Source organism: Rhodnius prolixus, unplaced genomic scaffold (genome assembly GCF_049639745.1).
Source record: "Rhodnius prolixus isolate KJV_2025 unplaced genomic scaffold, Rpr scaffold_2, whole genome shotgun sequence".
NCBI classification, from domain to species: Eukaryota; Metazoa; Arthropoda; class Insecta; order Hemiptera; family Reduviidae; genus Rhodnius; species Rhodnius prolixus.
This window is the reverse complement of record NW_027411592.1, coordinates 62,858,334-62,878,831: the sequence shown is the minus strand read 5'-3', so window position 1 is coordinate 62,878,831 and position 20,498 is coordinate 62,858,334. Positions and strand designations below refer to the sequence as shown.

Sequence of the window (20,498 nt, the reverse complement as noted above, 5' to 3'; positions counted from 1 at the left end):
TATTGTTTTTACTTGTAAGTTAACCTTACCTAAAGGAAAATCGCTGACTCAATGGTTGGCTAACTCTCTGTGGACGGCCTAAAAACGAACATGTAGCAACACTTTTTTTTTGGAGTGCCAGATTTTTGTTTGAAATGTTTTTCCAGGAGATAAGTTCTCAGGCAGGTTCTCTGTTTTATGTACATATATCACATCATTTTAAACTCCTTAACAAAAACTTACAGTTTAAAATGTTAAGTGTAAGGGTTGATTAAACGCCAAAAGGTACACAAATCAGCGAGTACCCAACATTTCATTAATCCTTCATTAATATTTAAGTAATTCTACTGCATTAATTTTCATTAATAAATTATTTTTTAGAATTCATTAGATGTCACAGACCCTTATGCTAGCCACTTCATTTATAATATTTTTTTTGTTATAATTAAGATAAATCACATATGTATATACGTACATGCATGTTAAAATAGAAAAAGACAAAGTTAGAGTAGGCTACTGTCTTGAATTCGTCTTACCGAAATATTCGTGAGCACAAATAACACACAGTTAATAACAAGTAGATTATTCAACAACAATTATTCATTTCTCAATTGTAATTTTATTTAGTCTCCCTAATTTTACTTGTAGTAAAATACTGGAATAATTAGCTGTCCTAAAAATATGCATATCTTATTTACTTTATATTACATATATACAACATTGTGGGATGAAACCCTTAATAAGTGTAAGAGCAGATCGTCGCTTTATTGTTACGTAGGGGAGCCCTAACTCTATCATCCTACCAAATTTTATCAATATCGGGCCAAGATTTACAGAGTAATTAGTAATAATAATTTTGGAGGGGGCCTTACATAAAGGGGGCTAACTCCTCTCCCATTCGATGTACAGCATCGAGACCCCCAAAAGGCACATCTACATAAAAGTCCGAATCGAATGACTCCTCATTTATGAAAATCGGTTCGCGCGTTTAGACGCTACGTTGTTTACAAAAAAGGTAACAACAAGAAGAAAAAGAACGAGACCAATTTTTGAAAATGCCGTTTTTGCTCATTTTCAGCAACTTTTTTCTCGAAATCTATTAGATCTGTGTTGTTTCAAAAAATTACAGTCATAAAGGAGGATTTGCCCTATATTATAAAGAAAATTTGGGAATTTTATCTTTTATAGAAAAAGAGAAACAAATTGTCAAAGTTGGGTGTTTTTCAACGTTACACTTTTTCGTGCATTTTTTGACGATCAACCCTTATACAACTGTCCTACCGGACAGTTTTAATTAAATGTCTCGAGAAAAATCGATCAACTAAACGAGTAGAGGGAAATCCGTAAAGCTTTTAATCAATAATTTTAACTTAGAATATGTGTTTTCCAATCATATTTATAGAAAATTGGTGCAGTCATAGGTGCCACGATAGCTGAACGGTTAGAGACGGATGTATTGTTGGTTTAGTGGGTTCGAGTCCCCAGGGTCCAGATCTTGGATTTTATTTAATGGTTAATATGAGAAATTTATAGTAAAGTATGTTTGCTAGTCGCCTCCGTCCATGATACCTAATTTGGTTGTTGGAAGTAAAGCCCCGCCTGAAATAATAGGCATTTACTTAATTTGTTTTTATGGCAACAATTTTCAAAAAAATTCTGTAGAATCTAAAAAAATTTGCGCTCCAGTAGAAAAACAATTGATTAAAAACGCCTGAGTAGGGAAGACTTTTTTTTTTTAAATTAATTTATTACACTAAAATTTGTATTTTATAAATACGAGGGTCGTTTGAAAAGTCCGTGCAAAAATAAAAACTACTTAATTTTTTGGGGTAAACCTTTTTTATTTTTCAACATAGTCTCCTTTTAGGCTTATACACTTCGTCCAACGCTGCTCTAGTTTGTTGATCCCTTCCGAATAATAGGATTTGTCCAAGTCTGAAAAATAGCCATTCGTTTCTGCAATCACCTCCTCGTTTGAATAAAATCTTTTTCCCGCCAGCCATTTCTTCATATTGGGGAACAAATAGTAGTCCGAGGGAGCCAAGACTGGAGAATAGGGGGGATGTGAAACGAGTTGGAACCCTATTTCCATTAATTTTGCGACCACAACTGCTGAGGTGTGAGCTGGTGCGTTGTCGTGATAGAAAAGGACTTTTTTGTGGGCCAATCGTGGTCGTTTTTCTTGCAGCTCGGTTTTCAAACGGTCCAATAACGATGAATAATATGCACCTGTAATAGTTTTACCCTTTTCCAGATAGTCGATGAGGATTATTCCTTGCGAATCCCAAAAGACAGTCGCCATAATCTTTCCGGCCGAAGAAACGATCTTCGCCTTTTTTGGCGCAGATTCCCCCTTGGTAACCCATTGTTTAGTTTGTTCTTTGGTCTCAGGAGTGTAGTGATGTATCCATGTTTCATCCACAGTGACGAAACGACGCTTAAAGTCCTGCGGATTCTTCTTGAACAGCTGCAAACCGTCCTTGCAACACTTCACACGATTTTGTTTTTGGTCAAGCGTGAGCAATCGCGGCACCCATCTTGCGGATAGCTTTGTCATGTCCAAATGTTGATGCAAAATATTATGTACCCGTTCATTCGAGATGCCCACAGCACTAGCAATCTCACGCACCTTCACTCTTCTGTCATCCACCACCATATCATGGATTTCATCAATGATTTCTGAAGTAGTAACCTCAACAGGGCGTCCAGAACGTTCAGCGTCACTTGTGCCCATATGGCCACTCCAGAAAATTTTGAAACCACTTATAAACTGTTCTAATCGAAAGTGCAGAGTCACCATAATGTTTATCAAGCTTCTCTTTAGTCTCCTGAGGCGTTTTGCCTTTCATAAAGTAGTGTTTAATCAACACACGAAATTCTTTTTCGTCCATTTTTTGAAAATCACTCGACTTCCTCGATTCAAACGAATGCCAAACACAAAGAAATAGACCGATCTGGCTGAAACTTGGTGTGTGTTCTTCCAAGAGATGCTACTAACTAAACATAACCTCGATACGCGCCAGTAGTGCAATCTCTCTGACTTTGCACGGACTTTGCAAACGACCCTCGTAAATGTTATCAAATTGTGTAACTGGGTCTTACTCGTCTGAAGCTGGGCGATGTAACTTACTGATTAACCTACAAGAAAATGGATAAAATAATACATGAAACATTTTTTTTAACTGAACAGAACTATATTCTGAAAGACTAACAAAATATAATTAATAATAATAGTAAATAAAATGAATATATCGTATTTATTTTCTTAAGCTTTTTTTTTTTAACTTTATACAAAAAGAACAAAAATGATTGAAATCCACAAATAATTACAATATTGCAAGGAAAAAAAAATGTACAAATTAACATTTACGTGATGTAAAAATTACAAATTATAAAGACTAATAAAAAACAAAAACATCGCTCGACTAGTATGCACACCTTTATATCACCACGATTTATATTTAAATTGATAAAGTCAAAGAGAAGTAGAAATTATACAGACAAAAAAAATTGAACAACGTAAAATGCTCCTTGCAGTGATTTTTAATTTCGATTTCTGTTTTGTTTTTTTTAAAGCATAGAAATAAACATAATTTAACAAAGTGAAACAAGTACGAAAAAAAAAAGGTGTGACAATTTGATTAATTCTCAACATCGATTATATTCGATTATATTTTTCCTATAAACAAATTATAAATATTATAAAAAGAAGTTAACATAATTTTGTTTATTAAAATTGGTAAAATTAACAAAGGAATGCTTTTTTTTCTTTTCTTCAAAAACTGAGAGCCATTATTATAAATAGTGAAAATTATTAAGTGGAGGAGTGGGAGAGAAGTCAACATGGATAAATTATTCTGCTGGAAATCCAAAAAAAAATAAAACTAGGAACTTTTCTAAAAATTTTCCTCTTTTTTTTTGTAATTTTGAATTTTTTTTCTTTTAAATTATTTTTTAAAAAAAATAACCTAAAATACGTTTCTTTAAAAAAAAAAAAAAAAAAAGAATTGAAAATAAATAAAATAAAAAATCCCCACCTTCCAAAAAACTGAAATAAATAAACTAATATAGGTAAAGATGAAAATAAAGAAAGGTTAAGGTGTGGAAGATTTAGGCTTTTTCGATATTTCAATATCCTTTTATATAGGCAGCCAGGTGTTTCCGTTCCTCTTCTGATAAGCCATTTCTTAGTGTTCGTCTTACTGGAAAATTGAAAAAATATATATATATATATATATATAAATGATTTGTTTAGCACAATTTTATGCAAAACACGAAGCAAAAAAAAAGTACGCAACTGCTAAGAACATTGGCCTAAGCTTAAGTTTTCCAAACTATGCTACAAATTGAGTCTATAAGTAAACAAAAACATTTCGAGTACAACAATGCTCAAGTTGCTGTCTTTATCCTTCACGTTGAGCATCTAGATTTTTAGCTTTTGAGACTTTTACTTCAATATACACGAGAAGAGATTATTTTCTTAAAATCTCTTTTTAGATTCAGGGGGACCTCAAATAGGGCAATTCCGATTAAAACTCAAATCGCCATTTTTTTTTTTTTTTTTGTAACCTAGAAAGAGAAATTTAAATTTTTTCAAAAGTTATCTATTTTGTTGATATGTGTTTTTCCATTTTTGGCATAAATATTTTTACATTTTTAAAAAGGGCTTGACACTTTAGCAATTTTCAGTTATAGGCTTTAATTTTTCATAAGTTTATAATACTCACAATATTTGAAATTTTTCGTTATAAATACGAAAATACACGAAAGAAATTATACATTCACTACAAGTTTTAATCCCAGATGGCGAAACTATTAATTTCCACTACAACTGTAAACAGCTGGAAAGTAAGTACTCAGTTTAACTCACAGTATACCTTGAAGTGGAAGTCACAACTAATATGGACTTAGAAGAAGACAATTTATTGCTAGCCTAAAGAAGAGGCGATTATTACTAATCATAATGGATTGATTATATTTTGAATCAGTGCATTTCTATCTTTAGTTTATAAAAGAATATAATTTCAATAATTATAAAAAAAAATTCAAATTTAGTAATTAGCTTGCTAAGTGCTAAAAGCTGCATGTTACTTCAAATTGCAACCATTGTTTTTTTATTTAAGAACAGAACTCAGAACGCAGTGCTTTTACGTCGATTTCACAGCTACAATTAAGAATTTTAACTTCCATGGTGTTCTTCCGATAGTTTACTATTCGGTGATGGAAGTGTTTGTTAATAACGAGGAAACGGCAGTACTCTGACAAGGCTCCGATTGCCAATAGCCCTGGATGTAGCCCAGCATAAATAAAAAGTATAAAGTTAAAAAACATAATAATAATCCAAAGTTCATGCTTAGAACTGAACATCCAGAGAAGTCCATGCATTTTTAATATAATTTAATTGAAAACAAAAAATCAACAGCCCAAAAAAAAAAATAAATAAAATTAATGGCTTAATTTGGTACCAGTTTTATGTAAAAATATGAACTAGACGCCTTCAGTTTAACTAAGACGATTCAGGGTTAAATAATAAACACTATGGAAAATGTTAATTATTTGAGGTAAAAAGGAAAAGGAAAGAGAATAGAAAACTGTTGATAATGTTTTTAGTCCATGTGATCGCAGCAAGGCACCGTTACAAATCGGGGAGGTACAGGAAGCATCTTCCCCACTGAACTGTGGAATCGAAAGTCGGATCCAGGAAACCCAGAGAAAGTGCAAATGTCTACTTCTAGGTTACCATTAGTTAATTAAAATCTAATATTGGGATGTTGTCCGTAATGAGACGATTCATTCATCTTAAGCAAATGTTTTATGTGGGAAAGCAGTTCTGCAACATGTCTATAAAACACTTTAACTAGGTACTTAACCTATTACCGAAAATTGCAGAACGCTAGTCAGACATGTGTCCTCAAAGTAATCATCAACAGGTTCGAATTTCTATCTTACGCGGACTAAACACACATTTTATGAGTTTACTAAATTTAGGGATATTAGAAACACGAAGTTATGGTGAAAAATATGAAATTTCTCAAACAAGAAATACAAATCAAAACTGGTAGGGGAAATATTAAAGAAGTAAACAAAAGGCATTTACATACCAGTCTTAAAACATAAATAATCAACCAAAGAAACGCTGTAAGCTGCAAGTTTCAAACTAAAAATCAGCTGACTTGAGTTAGTAAACAAAGAATGCTGAACTACAATAACATCAGACAGATGCTATATTGAGGAATCACACCAAAATATACATATACCAGCTGTTGTACGTACGGCTAATGTTGTTCACTAGATATAGTAAGAGTAGGTTTTTTGTATTTTTGTTCAGAAAACTATATGATCAGGACAGTCGTTGGGAAGTAGACAGATTCTTCATTACACAGATTTTTAGGTAGATTCAGCAGCGACTGTAACCGCATTGTGTACATTGTCCCGGGTCCTAGATCGCTTTATCACTGTCATCATAATTCACACTTTATCTTATTAAAATCCAAATATTTAGGATATTAATACATAAAAAATGACAGTTTTTCAAATAAATTATAAAAATGTCAATTTTTTTTTATCTTTTATGTAGTAATACTTTATTAATTTCCAAAATATGATGTTGATTCATTGAAAGACCATATATGGGAAAGCAGGAGGTTTTTCAGGTGAAGTAGAGTTACATAATGGATGCCAGGACATGCTGGCGTCAGGAGATAGAAGTTTTCATTTATTGGCAAGATATAAAGGTGATACTCCATTCAATGGTTTAGAACCTATCTTGGATCGAAACAAGAAGATCGTCTTTTGAGACTGTATGATAAATACAAGGAGACAATCGTGGAATCATACATGGCTAATTCAAATACAAGAGTTTTATGTTTTTTAGAGGAATCACATTTAGGGGATGTAGTCTACTCATTAGAAATACAAAGTGCATTTTATTAAAAAGGGGATTACGTAGAAGAAAAACAAAAATGCATTTTTCAACTGAATTACCCAGTCTTTTAACTTCTAATCCGTAAACGTTTCAGACCCCGTGTAATGTCCTGTTCGAGACATTGGATAGCCCGTTTCGGAAAAACGGTCATTTTTTTTTAAATTTTGTACATTCCTCTAACAAGATTCTTGGGATTTTGTTTTGTTTTTTAACAAAAACCAATCTACGCAAAATTAAGAATCGAAGTTATAAAATTTTGTTTAATAAAATCTATATTTATCAATAGAAATTAGTTTATTTTGTTCGAACTTACACGACTTTCTATCGGCATTTCTCGTTCTTTTACGCTCTCTGGGCGTAGTTCGAGATACTGGAGACTTGGTAGCCGTTTTCACCAATGATTCTATGATTTCATCGTCCGCATCCGTCAGATGGCCATTGGGACTTTCTACCGGCCCTAAAACCGTACGTCCTGGAAAAAATAAAAATAAAAAATTGGTGAAAATACATCGGACCTACACTATCTACTTGACAAAATACCTAAACTTACAACAAAATCCATAAAATAGTTATAGTTAATAGTGAATGTAGTTTACAACTTCCTTACTAGCTACTACAAAATTTATGAATGGCAGAACCCCCACACGATCGCAAGCGCTCAATTATTTCTCCTTTCTTCAGCTACACCAGTAAAAAAAAAAAAAAAGCTCGTAATTACTAAGGAATTTCTTTCAGCATAGAAAGACAACACGTAACGGGTATCCTCAGTTCCAAGAACCACCCCTTTCAAGGCCACAGACGTCAAAACAAAAATCTGATGTGAATAGGTCGTACTCTTAACAATTTTCGTAATAAAAGTATCTTGATACAAAATTTGACGAAAAGTGCACCTATTTACATCTAAAGATGATTGATGCTAAATAGCATCAATCATCTTTAGATGTAAATAGGTGCACTTTTCGTCAAATTTTGTATCAAGATACTTTTATTACGAAAAAAAAAATTTTTTTTCGGAATTCCGGAGATTTCTGTAAGTCTAAACAAAGATTGGAAGAAGCTGACATACCAGTAGAATCTTTCTTAGTCCGTCTCCAAGGCAAGGAACCATGTAATGTGGCAGTTTCCTTCTCAGGTGTAGAGTTACCCAACAACTGTTTTAGTTCAGCATCCTTACTGTCATCCTGACTACGGAATTTGCCCACCTAGCAGTATTTTTTGTGTTAATAAAAAGATAGAAAAAGAAATAACAAAGAAAAAGCTCCACCAATTTCAGTAAAAAAAAAAAAAAAAATACACTCTACCTCTGTAATCATCTTTCCTCGGGTTTTATTTCGTTCTCTGTGGCTAGCCTTCTTCTCCAACTGTTGGAGCACTCGTTCTCGGGTTGTTCTATACTCCAGAGCAAATTCAGAAATAGTACGACACAGTTCGTTTGGTTTGGTAGCATTGACACGATGCAATGGTATACCCAACCATAGGCAAAATTTGTGGAAACGATGGACAACCCTTCGATGCACCTTATCCAATACGATGACACGTTCCGCGCAATCCGCAAGGAAATCAGACATTCTTAAAAAAAAAGAAAAGAAAAACACAAGGAAAATACTTAAATGTGATCAATTTCTGATTAAACGTTTTTAAATGGTAAAAAATGATGATATACTTGAGTTTCATGTTTGTAGCACCATCATGTTTCGAGATAATCTTCAAATGATCGAACGATGCCTTACATTCTTGTTCCATTTTAGCAATATTGCCGGCAAGTTCTTCAAAATCTACTTTTGATGCTCTAGTCACAGCACCAATCTGGAATATTTTAAAAAGAATTATTCTGATAATCCATAAACAGTTATTAATAAACCATTCACTGATTTTATCCAAAGCTTCAAGCAGTTTCTCTGCGGCACTGCGAATTATTTAAGCCTGTTCCTTGATGAAGGTACCGATAAAAGGGTCTCTCAGTCACATGTTTCAAAGTGTCGTAATATTACAAAATAAATCTCATTAAGATGGAGGGAAGTCAGAACTGATTAGAATTAGTATGCGCAACAGTTTCAATCTTTAAAAAGCTATCCTATGTTTATTCTTAAAATTTCAAACGTAATCACACCTCAGAGTAAAGATCCGTAGCATCTGGGAATTTCTCCATAACCATGTGGCATAGATGATGCAGTAAGGTGTGTTTATGAACGGTATCTTTTACTTCCGGAACTTTAGACAGGTATTCAATTTGGAAGCCTTTCACCTGTGTACAAAGGTATAGATCTCAGCACCAGAGGTACAAATCGTTTCCAAATATTATTGTACTTTTAAGAATAAATAGCAGGGCTTTTTTTACCTCAGAACCATTGAGAAATATTCCTACAGATAATAATGTGCTAAGGATTGCTCGGAATGTCCTGTTTACTCGAAGTGTTTCCATTCCTTGTTTAAGATCCATCAGAGGTTCAGCTATTTCCTGAGAAAAAAAGTGTAAACAGAAATTTAGATGTGGACACTTGGGTCACCTTTCACATTTAAGAGGCGTAATAATTAACCTTGCTGAATAGTATCTAAAGAGAAGAAGCAATTAGCAGATAAATTTATTTATAAGTAAAATTCTCATGGTTTTCTTAAGATTTTTAAAACTTTTTTTAAATACCAACTTTTTCACTGTTCTCATAGTCCAATTTGAAAGCCCATAATTTCAGCCTGGCTGATAACTCAGAGATCGAGGCCAAAGTTAGGAGAAACTGTTCAGCACTTCCCAAAGGTAGGTCAGGATTGGCAGCCTGAGCTTCCTGTATCTTGGATCGTTCTTCTTCAGTCGGCAACATGGTAAGTAATTTCTGATAAAAAAAATGTAGGTATTTCAAAATTTTGTGTAAATTGCAACTTCAGGATAAGAACTAGTTTTGGGGATGCCCTGATGAATTTGAGCTTTACAACACATACACAGGACCTTACACCGTATCGTACTTTTATCACTACCATGTGCATACAAAATAATTACCTCTATACCCTCTCTGTTCATAACTGTAGCATCCATTTTTAGAATAGCCGTTTTGATCGAACGTGGTGGAGGCAGTTTAGTCATGCCTATGTTAATGGCGTTAGATCGCTTATGGTCCAGCACTATTATCTCCTTGTTTTTATTCATTTCTTGTTGTTTCTAGACAATTCATTAATTTAATATAATAAAAACTGGGTACATAAAAGGAAGTTTTGATAAATTTTTAAATAACTTCAAAAAACGAATATGATATAATTTTTATATAAATTTTTAAATAACTTCAAAAAAAAACGAAGTAATATATGATAATTTCCAACCAAATGGACATGCAAAATAATGAAATGAAAAATGATATGAAACTCACCTCCTTCAAAGTTGGAATTTAACCCAGTCACCAGAGAATAGAAATATGCAAAAATGTTGATTAGTACAATAAAAGAATGCTTTCAATTATTATATGGAATTATTTAAGTAAGTCAAGCTTTACTCAATTATGTTCATATTCTAATTATTATATTTACAAGAAAGTTAGTGTAAAAACTAAAGTTTACTCATATGAAAACGGCTTTATAAAAACTAGCGCCAAAAATAGTTTTACACTAACTTTGCAAAATTAATATATTATTATTATTATGTACATTTTATTTTACTTAAATTATTAAATTTTGTAACTACTTTTTCAAATATTGTTACACTCCCGCAGGGAAATTAGTACAGCCAACTACTAACCAAATGTAACCCATTGTTTACCTTCCCTTTACTGCTAACCAACGCTAAACAATAACTTTTAAGATGAACCAAAAATAGATAAAGATACCAGTGATTGTGTGGCCTTTTTAAGAGAGTTATTCTATTCATTAAAAAAAAAAAATAATAATAATGGAAGAAATAATAGGGATTGTGAAATTTACATGCTTAAAGAAAAAGACCTTGCAATAAGAAATTGCTTTTAGAGGCAATACATAGGGAAAAAAGAGAAATAGTTCGCATAAAATATTTCAATAAGAGATGCAAAAAAGCATTTTGAAGAGAGTCTAACAAAAAAGTGGCAAGAATTTAATGAAAAAGGGGAAAAACAAATAATTTTATAAGATTATTAGAAAAGAGATTAGTAATTTTGTTTTTTTTTTTAGCTTTGTTAGTAAAACCAAGGTTCGGAATTTGTGAAAGACAAAAGTAATTTTATTAAAAAAACCATGACACCTGATTTAAAAAGAGCATATCTGATTTTACTATAGTTGTTTCGAGTAAAATCAGGTGCAAAATATTTTAAGAAAAAGCAATATATTTTTCCTAAGGTCATTTAGAAAATTGGTCGTTAACCACATGGTTACGGAAATGGAAAATACTTCTTTGCGAAAAATGAACTTGATTTTTCTGCTCGCAATTGATATTGTGTTTAAAGTTATATAATTATGTTATATTTGACACAAATCATTCACAAGAATAGCGAAGAAAATTAAGTTAAGCTAATCTTTACTATTGAAATAAATTTCTCTGATTCTATCCTGATTCTTGTAGCACGCAAATTTCTTGTATCCCTGGACCGGTTTCGGATTTTTATTCATCTTCAGAGGTAAACTAATCAGTTTAGAGTAGAGATTTTGACTTCACTTACGTTAAGACGTCACTTACACTCAGTGCGGAGACGGTAACGTAACTGAAGGCAAAATCTCTAAGACTGAACTCATTATCTCTGACGATAGTTCGTAAGTCCGTGCTACACGTATAATAAAATCAGAGATTTTACTGCGGACTTAACCACATTTTCAAAATTAAAAATTTCTACAATTTGACCAAATTGGTATGTCAATTTGAAGTACTGTAATGTTTCTTGACTCATTAAATCCAATTTTTGATTATTTTTATTTTAAGTGCAGAGACATTTCAATTTGAAAGTATCGGCTTGATATTTCGATTCTACCAATGTTAACATGTAACCATTGTTTACTTTGTTATAAGTTGTTCTTTTTTTTTATGACCGTAGGAAAAATATTATGATCGACTTTGATGGAAGGAAAAATAATCTCTTTCCTCATTAGTCAAACAAGTAATTGTTTATCTAAAAAATCTAAAAAAAAATGTTTAAATTTAAAGCATAAAGAATGAATTACGAGGGTCGTTTGAAAAGTCCGTGCAAAAATAAAAACTACTTAATTTTTTGGGGTAAACCTTTTTTATTTTTCAACATAGTCTCCTTTTAGGCTTATACACTTCGTCTAACGCTGCTCTAGTTTGTTGATCCCTTCCGAATAATAGGATTTGTCCAAGTCTGAAAAATAGCCATTCGTTTCTGCAATCACCTCGTTTGAATAAAATCTTTTTCCCGCCAGCCATTTCTTCATATTGGGGAACAAATAGTAGTCCGAGGGAGCCAAGACTGGAGAATAGGGGGGATGTGAAACGAGTTGGAACCCTATTTCCATTAATTTTGCGACCACAACTGCTGAGGTGTGAGCTGGTGCGTTGTCGTGATGGAAAAGGACTTTTTTGTGGGCCAATCGTGGGCGTTTTTCTTGCAGCTCGGTTTTCAAACGGTCCAATAACGATGAATAATATGCACCTGTAATTGTTTTACCCTTTTCCAGATAGTCGATGAGGATTATTCCTTGCGAATCCCAAAAGACAGTCGCCATAATCTTTCCGGCCGAAGGAACGATCTTCGCCTTTTTTGGCGCAGATTCCCCCTTGGTAACCCATTGTTTAGATTGTTCTTTGGTCTCAGGAGTGTAGTGATGTATCCATGTTTCATCCACAGTGACGAAACGACGCTTAAAGTCCTGCGGATTCTTCTGGAACAGCTGCAAACCGTCCTTGCAACACTTCACTCGATTTCGTTTTTGGTCAAGCGTGAGCAATCGCGGCACCCATCTTGCGGATAGCTTTGTCATGTCCAAATGTTGATGCAAAATATTATGTACCCGTTCATTCGAGATGCCCACAGCACTAGCAATCTCACGCACCTTCACTCTTCTGTCATCCATCACCATATCATGGATTTTATCAATGATTTCTGGAGTAGTAACCTCAACAGGGCGTCCAGAACGTTCAGCGTCACTTGTGCCCTATATGGCCACTCCGAAAATTTTGAAACCACTTATAAACTGTTCTAATCGAAGGTGCAGAGTAAACCATAATGTTTATCAAGCTTCTCTTTAGTCTCCTGAGGCGTTTTGCCTTTCATAAAGTAGTGTTTAATCAACACACGAAATTCTTTTTCGTCCATTTTTTGAAAATCACTCGACTTCCTCGATTCAAACGAATGCCAAACACAAAGAAATAGACCGATCTGGCTGAAACTTGGAGTGTGTTCTTCCAAGAGATGCTACTAACTAAACATAACCTCGATACGCGCCAGTAGTGCAATCTCTCTGACTTTGCACGGACTTTGCAAACGACCCTCGTAGTCTATTAAATTTGTCAAAAATGTATGGAGTTCTGAGATAGTTTTATTATTTTTAGCAACAAGAAACTGGAATCAAATCTCTATCGTTGTTCCAGCTGTACCAGTGGCAGCTGTTAACAAAGGTGTTCTGAAATGATGAGCACACACTAATTAATTAAATTATCAATAAAAATTAGTAAGAAAACTGTTATTAACAATCAAGACAGTTACTTGTGAGTAATAGAAAGTGCAAGTCTCTGTAGCATCCTACCAGTACTATCAGTAATGTCCAGCTTTATTAGGCCCACAATAATTCCATGAAACTTTTATGACATTATACAATATACAAAGGAATATTAAAATATATAAATTGCTTTTAAAATTAGCTTAGACAATTAAGTTTCCATCTTGATTTGTGTATTATTTTAAACTCGCAAAACGGTAGACTTCTGAAGGCCGACAGATGTTAAGTGGGCAACATTTGGATGGGAAACGGTAAAAAGTTGATTGTAATGTAACAATTACTACTAAACTGAGTAAAAATAACCTTAATTTGAGTAAAATTATCTTTCATCTGAACACTTAGTTTAAGGATTTTTAAGAGACTTTATGGTATAAGCATTTATCAATTTACTCCCAAAATGTTTGTGAGCTGGGGTTGGAATCATTTTTGGATAATTTAAAGAACCAGCGCACCCACCCTGTTAATGTTGATTTATTTATTTTCAATGGAATACGGAATCGATTAAGTTTGTTTAAAACGAGATTTAGCTCAAACACACAAATATTATTTCTTCTCGATATTCTATAAACGAGGACAGATAGGTGGCATTTGCATAAAGTTGCGCCAATACTCAATGAAGAAAACCAATCTCTCAAACGGATGTTGTGCAGAATTTCGGAAATCCCATTATCGCTCTACTCCAAGTAAATAGAGCAATTCTTACATTGAATCACAGCTTTATATACGCACTCGATAAATTGCTGTGTTAATAGGATGAAGGACTTATTTAATCGAATTTTTGTATTCTTTAATTCTTCATTATAAATCGAATCTTACAAAATCAAACTTATTTTGAAGATTATTGCATCAATAATACATCATAGTACAGACTATGTGTACATCACAAATCAGAAAACGCTGCGAAGAGAAAGCCTAAGGAAGGCGAATCGAATTCGTGGACTTCGTGGATCAGGAGATTATCCTCAGAATAGGAATTTTATTAGAAGTTGAGATCGTATTATATGCTAATTTATAATATCGATAATGTACTGAATTATTATTATTATTTTTTTTTGAACTGGAAGTTGGAAATTAAAAACCAATAAAAGTTTGGGCTATAAATGCTCTTTCTAATTAATAAAAAAAATAGATACAGACTCTGAATGGATTTTACTCACTTTAGTGATTAGATCTTTAGCCCTGGATTCAAACAGATGCTCCAACTTTTGTGTATCAATAACGACGGGACGTATTTCATCCCAAAGTAGAAGCGCAGGAGTCATTTTGGCTATGACTATTGGATCGTCTCGAACCTCCTGCAAAACAAATAAATGTTTATAAGAATATTGTGGGGCCTTGAGTAGGGGTTTAAAGCTTTGATTCCGAACTCGAAAACATATTTTAAAAAGTTTTCCATTAAAAGTAAATAAAAAAGTAAATAATAGGACTCCTTATTAAAATTTAACCATTTCAACTGTTCAGCGCTTTATTAGTTTTCATCCTTAATCCGTTTTATTACTCACTTTCCAAAACAATTTTACAGTCTTCTTAGTTTTCTTAGCCGGTGGTGCCACAACTTGCGATGCCTTGTTGACTGGAGGCGGTGGGCGAGCCGGCTGACCTGGTGCCGGAGGCGGCGCTCCCCCACTGCCGGCCATCACTGGTGGAGGAGGCGGCGGCACTCCTCCGCCCACATTGGCCGGCGCTAACACATCTCGGTCATCGTCACTGGCCAGGTCGCAGAAGTCCAGATCGCACAATCTTAACGGTCGGGTGGATCTCTCCTTCAGTGATTCCCAGTGTAGTTCAGTTTCGGATTTTTTCACTTCAGGCGGCCTTGGCGGTGGAGGAGGAATTCCGTCCGATGAAGGACTCTTCAGAGGATCGCCACGGGCTTGTGATTTTGCTAATTCTAAAGGAAAGAAGAAAGCAAACACCGAAACAAAATTAATTCGGTATAATAATTCTGATATCTATAAAGATACAATCAGAAGTCAAAAAATTGGTGAGAAAACTCCTTTCTCTGACAGGATGTAACGGAAGTAAAGACTTCCGAAAGAAGAAAAGTCTTTCCTAATCAGAACGGAAAGATGAAACTCTACTTGGATGTATCGCCCTTATGAATTCCAAAACTCACCTTCCTTCGCCTTGGAGATGATACCCTTCATATCGCCGAACGGGCCCTTATCATTGTCCCCGAGTAATGCGCCGGCCAATTTCTGGCTGAGATCTTTCACTTTACTGGCGTCTCTTCTCACACCCAGACCGCTTTCTTCATCTACCTCGCCGACTCCATTCTCCAGGTGACCATTAGTCGTACCGTTCGGTATACCTGTTTGCATAAATCAACAATTCATATCTAGAAATGGAAGAAAGTTGGGTTGAAGTTATTAATAACTAATGATTATACTTTGAATAGTAAAACTGGCAAGTCTAATGTTTATATGCTCATTAAAGTAAAACTGCAAAAATAAAAACACAGACTTTTGTTACGCTCCTATAGTCGTGAATATCCAAAGCAAAACACAGTTTCTTTACCTGCATTACCATTGACATGAGGCGTAGTAGTTGGAGGCGGTGGAGGTGATTTGGGAGCTTGCGGAGGCGGCGATGATAGTCGTCGCGAGGGCAGGCTGTTTGTCCTAAACGTGTTATTGTTGTTGTTGTTATCCTCACTGGACTGGTCCGATGAGGACAACTGAGCTAACAAAGTGGCTTCACGCTGTTCTCTGATGAAGCTCTTCTGTCGTTCGGCTCGCTCTCTTCGCTTCCTGAGGCCGGGAGTCACACCCGCCCCAACCTCGCCTGTAAGAGCAGGTTAGTAGCAAAACACACCACACAAACTTGTAAACTTATTAGACAGAGCGAATTTTTGTTATTATGTAAGCATTAATATTCTCAAGCATCTAATGTGTTCCCCTAATATCCTTTAAGAGAATAACATTTTGCTACAAAAAAAGAAAGACGTTTACGCACAAATAATCTCACGTGAACACTCACCGACATTTTAGTAAAAATTCCAAGTTGAAATTGCGGTAACGGAATTAATTCGGAAATAAGATGGTGTTCACAAAAGATTGTTTTTTTTCTTATTGTTCTCAAAATCCGAATTGACGCGATCGCATTAACAGCGGAAAGATAAAGAAAACAAAATCAAATTCTTGCAAATTACTATTTGTAAAAACTAAACCAAAAAAACGCACAAAGCTAGCCTATTTTCAAATAAGCAGTGTAAAAAAAAAACCACTTCGTACTAAAGAAGCGAATAAATAAATCCAGAAGTCGGTGAACTAAAAGAGAATAGAATATTAGTTACCATTAACAGCATTTAGTATATCATCGGATGGTGATTCTGGCGGCGTGATAAGCCGGGTCGGGGTGAGCGTCAGCGTGAGTGGACTGTTTCCGGTCGAATATCGCCTGGATTTGCGTCTCTCAACCGGGTTCAATGTAGCTGTCAAACTTTTTCGATTCTTCAGTGCTTTTCTAGAGAATAAGTAATCAGTTTAATTTTAATCATAAGTTTGTGAAAAAAAAAAATAGTTTAATTTGTATGACTAGTGCAGAATAGTGCGTCATGAGCCTGCAGTAACGCCCAAAAAATGAAGATTATCAAAAAATATATGATTATTTGCAAGACAAAACTTAACCTGAATATACCATGGTATATATGTTGAACGAAGATATCAATAAATCGATTCAAATTAAAGTAAAAACCATCATGATTAGATTTAATAAGTAAGGAAATGATTCTGAATTAAAGACTCTCAAACAAAAGAAAATGCTTTCAAAACCCGGTTTCAAAACAAAACAAATAATAATAATCGAGTAGATTTAGTTATCGTGACGGGAGGAAGTAATAAACTTTATGACCAAATTAGCAAACAGGATGTGCCACTTCTCTGAATGAATGTACACACTTTATAACTGAAACATTTTCCATAAGAAAATTCTTGGGTGACGTAACTATTTACAGGAAATTCCCACCTTATAGTATCATCCAACTGTCTAAGCGGCGTTCCCTTCTCTTCGCCATCTTCGTGATGCAGTACAGCCTCATAGATCTGAAATTGTCTCAACAGGTCCAGATCCGTGCCTTGTTTCGACATGTATCTATAAATATTGCCGTCATTTATTACAATTTCAGTTTATAACATTTCAGAAAAATCTTTTTTTAGTGAAACTTACCTTCTTATGATGGACTCAATGCCTTGTTCTTCAATGGCGTCCACCTGGTCATAGTACATGTCTTGATCTGGCAGCCCATACAGGGTTTTATTGATCAGCGACATGGCATAGATTAGTAGCTCTGTATCGGCAGCATCGTACTCTTTCATCAATTTCATTACGTTACTCCAGGGTCGAGTGGCTTTAATATGTAAACAACAGCTCTTAAAATTCAAAACACTCTTGTCAGTGTCAATAATATTCCAAAACATATGAGTTAAACCACTTACTGTGCACATAGTCTACAGCTTTAATTGCTTTAACCAACAGAATGCAATTCGTCTCCGCATACTCCACGAATACTAACAAAAGTTTTAGAGCTGTTTTGACGACAAGTCTGAACTTGGAAGAGACCAGATTGTACAGCCATTGTACAGTGCCGGGATGGTCGATAACACCGTTCATACCGTCTACGTAGAGCATCACTTGTCCCAGAGCTGCAATAGAATAAGGAAAATTACCATAACTTTATGCAAATCAATTGTAACCATGTGATTACAGATGAGGAACCAAAGTTGAGGTTACATATATTTTGATCGATATATCCAGAATATCGATTTGTGCAATCGTTTAGGAAAATAAAAGTGTTTCCTCTACAATGTAAGGGCGTTACAAAGCAAGAAGTACAATAAATTGCATATGACTACGCGATTTCAATGTGCAATAGTGGTTTTGTATTTCTTTCATAACTCTTGTAAAAAAGTGTTGAATTCATCTTTTGAAAAAACAGATTTCTTTTTAGGAAGCAAAAGCTGTTCTTCTTCCAAATCATTTAAGAATGCGAATCCTTTTAGTATTCACAGAGAAAAAAAAAAATGAAAGAAGTACGACAATCAAAAGGAGAAAAAAAGTCCTTTACAAGTGGCGGATCTTTTAACGTAGTTGGACAAAACAAGAGATAGGCGTGGGACGAGGCTTGGCGTGACGAACGGTCCAGACGCGGAACAAAACTACCGCCAGTTGCAACTTCAGCTGGGAAAAAAATACAAGGAATTACAGAATTTTTAGGCTATAGTTAAGTGACATGAACTATCTATGAAAAGAACCAATAGTAACGGACTCTCCAAATGTGCTAAATGAGTTTAGAGTGGACATTTCATCACTGACGAATTGCGAATGCTTTTACAAAATTGCAGAAATATAGTCAGACTTTAAGGCTTCCGTCTGGGTTTCTTAATTCTGCCCGCATTCGTTGGTGCATCTTATACGAGCAGAACAACAAACGTACAACTTACTAGCTACACAATAAAATAAAATATGAAATATGAAAGACATCATGCTGGTTTTTAACTTTGATGGAAATCAGTACCAGTGCTGACAAAGTATTATACTTGCTAGTTGCCTAACAGGCCTGGGTATTCTCAAACAGCCAGAAATATCATTAAAAAGCAGAAGAAAATCATAACCACTGATGCAAGGAATGACCGAACACTAACGACAAGAAGATATTACGTAAACTGGAAATATATTCATAGAAAAATAATGGATAGAAAAGTAATCGTCGAAAAAAAAATATCAAACTGTGACGGATTAAAGAGATGACGTAACCAAGCCGTTCAGCTGTTTCATTCAACAAGGTTACCAACTCTCAGCAGGCGAACCCCCCCCAAAGCGACTAAGCAAATCAAGCATAACTACTTGGAGCAAGAATGGCTATTTAAAAAAAGTCATCAAAACGGGATAGAAGCTTGGAGGGTACGTCATTAGTAAGCTGTCAGTATTTTTCAAAGTTAACGCAGCAATGGCAGAGAAATTATTGTTTTAATGCTTTCTCATTAGTAGTTTGTTCTGTTGACGGAAGTTCAACGTTAATTACTGCTTGTGGCCTTAATTAGAATTCATTTCTGCCGTTTCATAAAATATCTGATGTGAACATACACTGCTAAAAAATAAACTTTTATAAAAGAAAAATAACGAAGATTCCTTAAATCGAACTTACGTCGACATATTTGGAGTTACAATCTTATGGCTAAATGAGTCTATTTGTCCATCTCCCAACTTAAACCTAAATCCCATTATACTCCACATATCTCCAACAATAACTTGTGCTTTGTCTGACTCCTAAAGGGGAGATATTGTGATTGCGTTTAATTTCCTTAATTGAGCTTTACTCCCAAATTCGGTTTTGTTCTAAATAATAATAATTAATGCTAATTTACAAACTCTCCTATTTCAATTCTACATTATTAAAGTAATCATAGGTAATAATTATCTGGCTTTATCGCAAATAATATAGTATTCTTCAATTACATTCTCAATCTAGGTATTCATCCCAGAATATTGTATACGAGGTGTGTTCAAAAAGTAACGGGAATTTTTAAATTTCGCGGGTTTGGAGAGTCTGATTGTAAAATTTTTTTTTTTATTATGTTGGTACACATGCCCCTTAAGTACGATAAAATTTTCAGTAATATTCATTGTTTACTTCTTAAGTGGCAGCCGTTAAGGTTGGACGTGTTTTTCGAGCTTGGCGATTTTTGTTTGTTAAAAAAAATGGATCAAAGAATTTGTATTAAATTTTGCGTAAAAAATGAAATAAAGTGTAATAAAGTGTGTGAAATGTTAATAAAGGCATATGGTGAGTCTGCTATGAGTAAAACAAGGATTTACGAGTGGTATAAGCGTTTCCAAGATGGCCGCGAAAACGTTGAAGATGACGAACGACCTGGACGTCCAAGCACATCAACAACCGATGAAAACGTGAAAAAAGTGAAAGAAATGGTTATGAACGATCGCCGAATCACAATCAGAGAAGTCGCTGATGATG

The 20,498-nt window shown here is 34.4% G+C and overlaps 1 protein-coding gene across 10 annotated transcripts in view; it reads right to left on the bottom strand.

The window, feature by feature from the left end:
- Positions 1-3,176: 3,176 nt before the first annotated feature.
- Fhos (Formin homology 2 domain containing) overlaps positions 3,177-20,498 on the bottom strand; it is a 138,924-nt gene continuing 121,602 nt past the window's right edge. For 3 of the 10 annotated variants that reach the window (XM_074120235.1, XM_074120239.1, XM_074120240.1), the window contains exons 9-25: positions 17,962-18,168; positions 17,693-17,873; positions 17,492-17,617; positions 16,821-16,990; positions 16,043-16,309; positions 15,642-15,836; positions 15,028-15,416; positions 14,682-14,820; positions 9,897-10,057; positions 9,550-9,732; positions 9,243-9,362; positions 9,015-9,149; positions 8,568-8,710; positions 8,206-8,473; positions 7,971-8,106; positions 7,218-7,376; positions 3,177-4,181 (exon numbers count right to left, since the gene is read on the bottom strand). In XM_074120235.1, the coding sequence (XP_073976336.1) occupies positions 4,108-4,181; positions 7,218-7,376; positions 7,971-8,106; positions 8,206-8,473; positions 8,568-8,710; positions 9,015-9,149; positions 9,243-9,362; positions 9,550-9,732; positions 9,897-10,057; positions 14,682-14,820; positions 15,028-15,416; positions 15,642-15,836; positions 16,043-16,309; positions 16,821-16,990; positions 17,492-17,617; positions 17,693-17,873; positions 17,962-18,168 (3,053 nt within the window). In that variant the 3' untranslated portion in view covers positions 3,177-4,107. Of the gene's footprint in view, positions 4,182-6,252; positions 6,435-7,217; positions 7,377-7,970; positions 8,107-8,205; positions 8,474-8,567; positions 8,711-9,014; positions 9,150-9,242; positions 9,363-9,549; positions 9,733-9,896; positions 10,058-14,681; positions 14,821-15,027; positions 15,417-15,641; positions 15,837-16,042; positions 16,310-16,820; positions 16,991-17,491; positions 17,618-17,692; positions 17,874-17,961; positions 18,169-20,498 lie in introns of all 10 variants that reach the window. The other 7 variants (XR_012455946.1, XR_012455947.1, XM_074120234.1 and 4 more) reach the window with 7 other exon arrangements.